The sequence below is a fragment of the Plectropomus leopardus genome, unplaced genomic scaffold (genome assembly GCF_008729295.1).
Source record: "Plectropomus leopardus isolate mb unplaced genomic scaffold, YSFRI_Pleo_2.0 unplaced_scaffold10539, whole genome shotgun sequence".
NCBI lineage: Eukaryota > Metazoa > Chordata > Actinopteri > Perciformes > Serranidae > Plectropomus > Plectropomus leopardus.
Genome location: NW_024611106.1, coordinates 1 through 2,050, shown reverse-complemented (window position 1 = coordinate 2,050; position 2,050 = coordinate 1). Strand labels below are relative to the sequence as shown.

The 2,050-nt window shown below is 48.1% G+C and overlaps 1 protein-coding gene across 1 annotated transcript; it reads left to right on the top strand.

Moving 5' to 3' along the window:
- Nucleotides 1-1,360: 1,360 nt before the first annotated feature.
- Nucleotides 1,361-1,945, top strand: LOC121963238 (tubulin polymerization-promoting protein family member 3-like; the record flags this gene model as incomplete). The annotated part of the gene is made up of 2 exons (XM_042513555.1): nucleotides 1,361-1,558; nucleotides 1,792-1,945. Coding segments are annotated over exons 1-2 (342 nt in total), but the record flags the coding sequence as incomplete, so codon positions are not given.
- Nucleotides 1,946-2,050: the final 105 nt, after the last annotated feature.

Genomic DNA, 2,050 nt, shown 5'->3' with positions numbered 1-2,050 from the left:
GAAATGCATGATGGGATATGTTGTTGGTAAGTGACCGTCAGTTGTACGAATCTTTGCGTGAGGTATTGTGGGATACTTGGAGTCCATCATTCAGGGTCAAATAATTCCCATCATGCACTGTGGCAGCACCACAACATGGAGAAGTCAGTCTGACTCTGTAACCATGACAACGGCTGTTAGGGATTGCATCAATGTGTGTGTGATCACACGAGTCTGAGAAACCAGAGTGAGGTCATGTCTCACACACATACACACACACACACACAGACAGACACACAAACATAGACATACACACACACACACACACACACACACATAGGCATACACGCACACACACACATAGACACACACACACACACGCACATAGACACACACACACACACACACACACAGACATAGACATAGACACACACAGGCGCATCACTGGCTTGTGATGACATCACTGCGCTCTTGATGACATCACTGGCTCATGATGACATCACCGCGCTCTTGATGACATCACCGCGTTCTTGATGACATCACTGCGCTGCGTTACCTGCGGTGAAAAACAAAACCATGCTGGTGAATCATCATGTTTTTACACTCTGCTCATAAACATGAAAATATCTCTGCAGTCAGAAATATTTAGTCCAAATGTTTTGTGTTTTTATTCTTTATAAGCGTAGGCTGTATATAAAGATGGAGGATGTGACGGCGCCCTCACAGTGAGGTGACTCGGTCTGCAGCGCCCCCTGCTGTCTGTCTGCAGTACAGCTCCTAGGCCACGCCCCTTCGTGTTGCTGAATGGTCACAGGCTGAAATAAAAACTCAAAGTACACAACAAATAAATGTTTTCCACAGAGGGTGTCTGTCCCTGACGGTAGCTCTCATCGCCCTAACGTCTGTTAGGGTGTTTGTTTTCATGATAAGTTTGGTTTTAATGAGTTATTATTAAATTATAAAAAAAAGAAGCTTTTCCACCATGATTGACAGCTGTGACAGCCAATCCGAGCGCTCGCATTCAGTGCAGCCTCTCAGGATTGGTCGGTCAGGTGTTTGGGCGGGAACTCCCCACCATGGAAATCGCTACTGCGCAGATGCAGGGCTCCCAATGACATCACCGCTCAAGATGGCAACGCTCGTACCCGGGCATTTTAACGTCCCTTCAGCGTAGCGGCTGTCAGAGGGCGCGCGGCGTCCATCTTTATTTACAGTCTGTGATTAAAACCTGATAAAAAAAACATCCGGATTCTGTTTGATTATCGTTGTTCATGATGTTTGACTGACTTCCATCGTCTTTGAGCTCAGGCTGTGCGGATTTTAGGGCGTGAAGCGTGTGAAGGAAATGATGTCTTCAGCTGATTGTCTCATTTTGCAGAAATCATCCCGTCATGGCGGAGAGCGCGGACATGGAGCAGCTCCTGACGTCTTTTAGGAAGTTTGCCGTCCACGGAGACACGAAGGCTACGGGGAAGGAGCTGACCGGGAGGAACTGGGCCAAACTGTGCAAAGACTGCAAGATCATCGACGGCAAGAACGTCAGCGGCACCGACGTGGACATCGTCTTCTCCAAAGTCAAGTGAGTCTGCAGACGAGCGTCCACACGGTTTGACAGCTCTTGTCTTTTTGGGTCGTTAGTGGACAATAAAAAAAAATCATCCTGTTATATAAAACTGCCGAATGTTTCTGATCAAAAGTCTCCACAGATGAGCTGTCCTCTGCTGCAGCTCTGTCCCTCAGTGTCTCTCAGTGTCTCTCAGTGTCTCTCACAGTCCCTCAGTGTCTTTAGTGTCTTTATGTTTGTGTGTGAAGACAGAAGACGTCTCGGGTCATGACCTTTGAGGAGTTTCGCAGAGCTCTGGAGGAACTCGCCCTAAAAAGGTTCAAAGGTCAAAGCAGAGACGAGGCGCTGCAGTCCATCTTCAGGCTGGTGGAGGGCCGAGAGCCCGCCAACGTGGGCGTGACGGTGAGACCGCCAGCTGTCACGCATCACGTGACCCTCAAACACACATCATGATTTTAGTTTTTGTGATATTTAGAAGGAAAGTCGGCTGAAACAGCCGAATACATT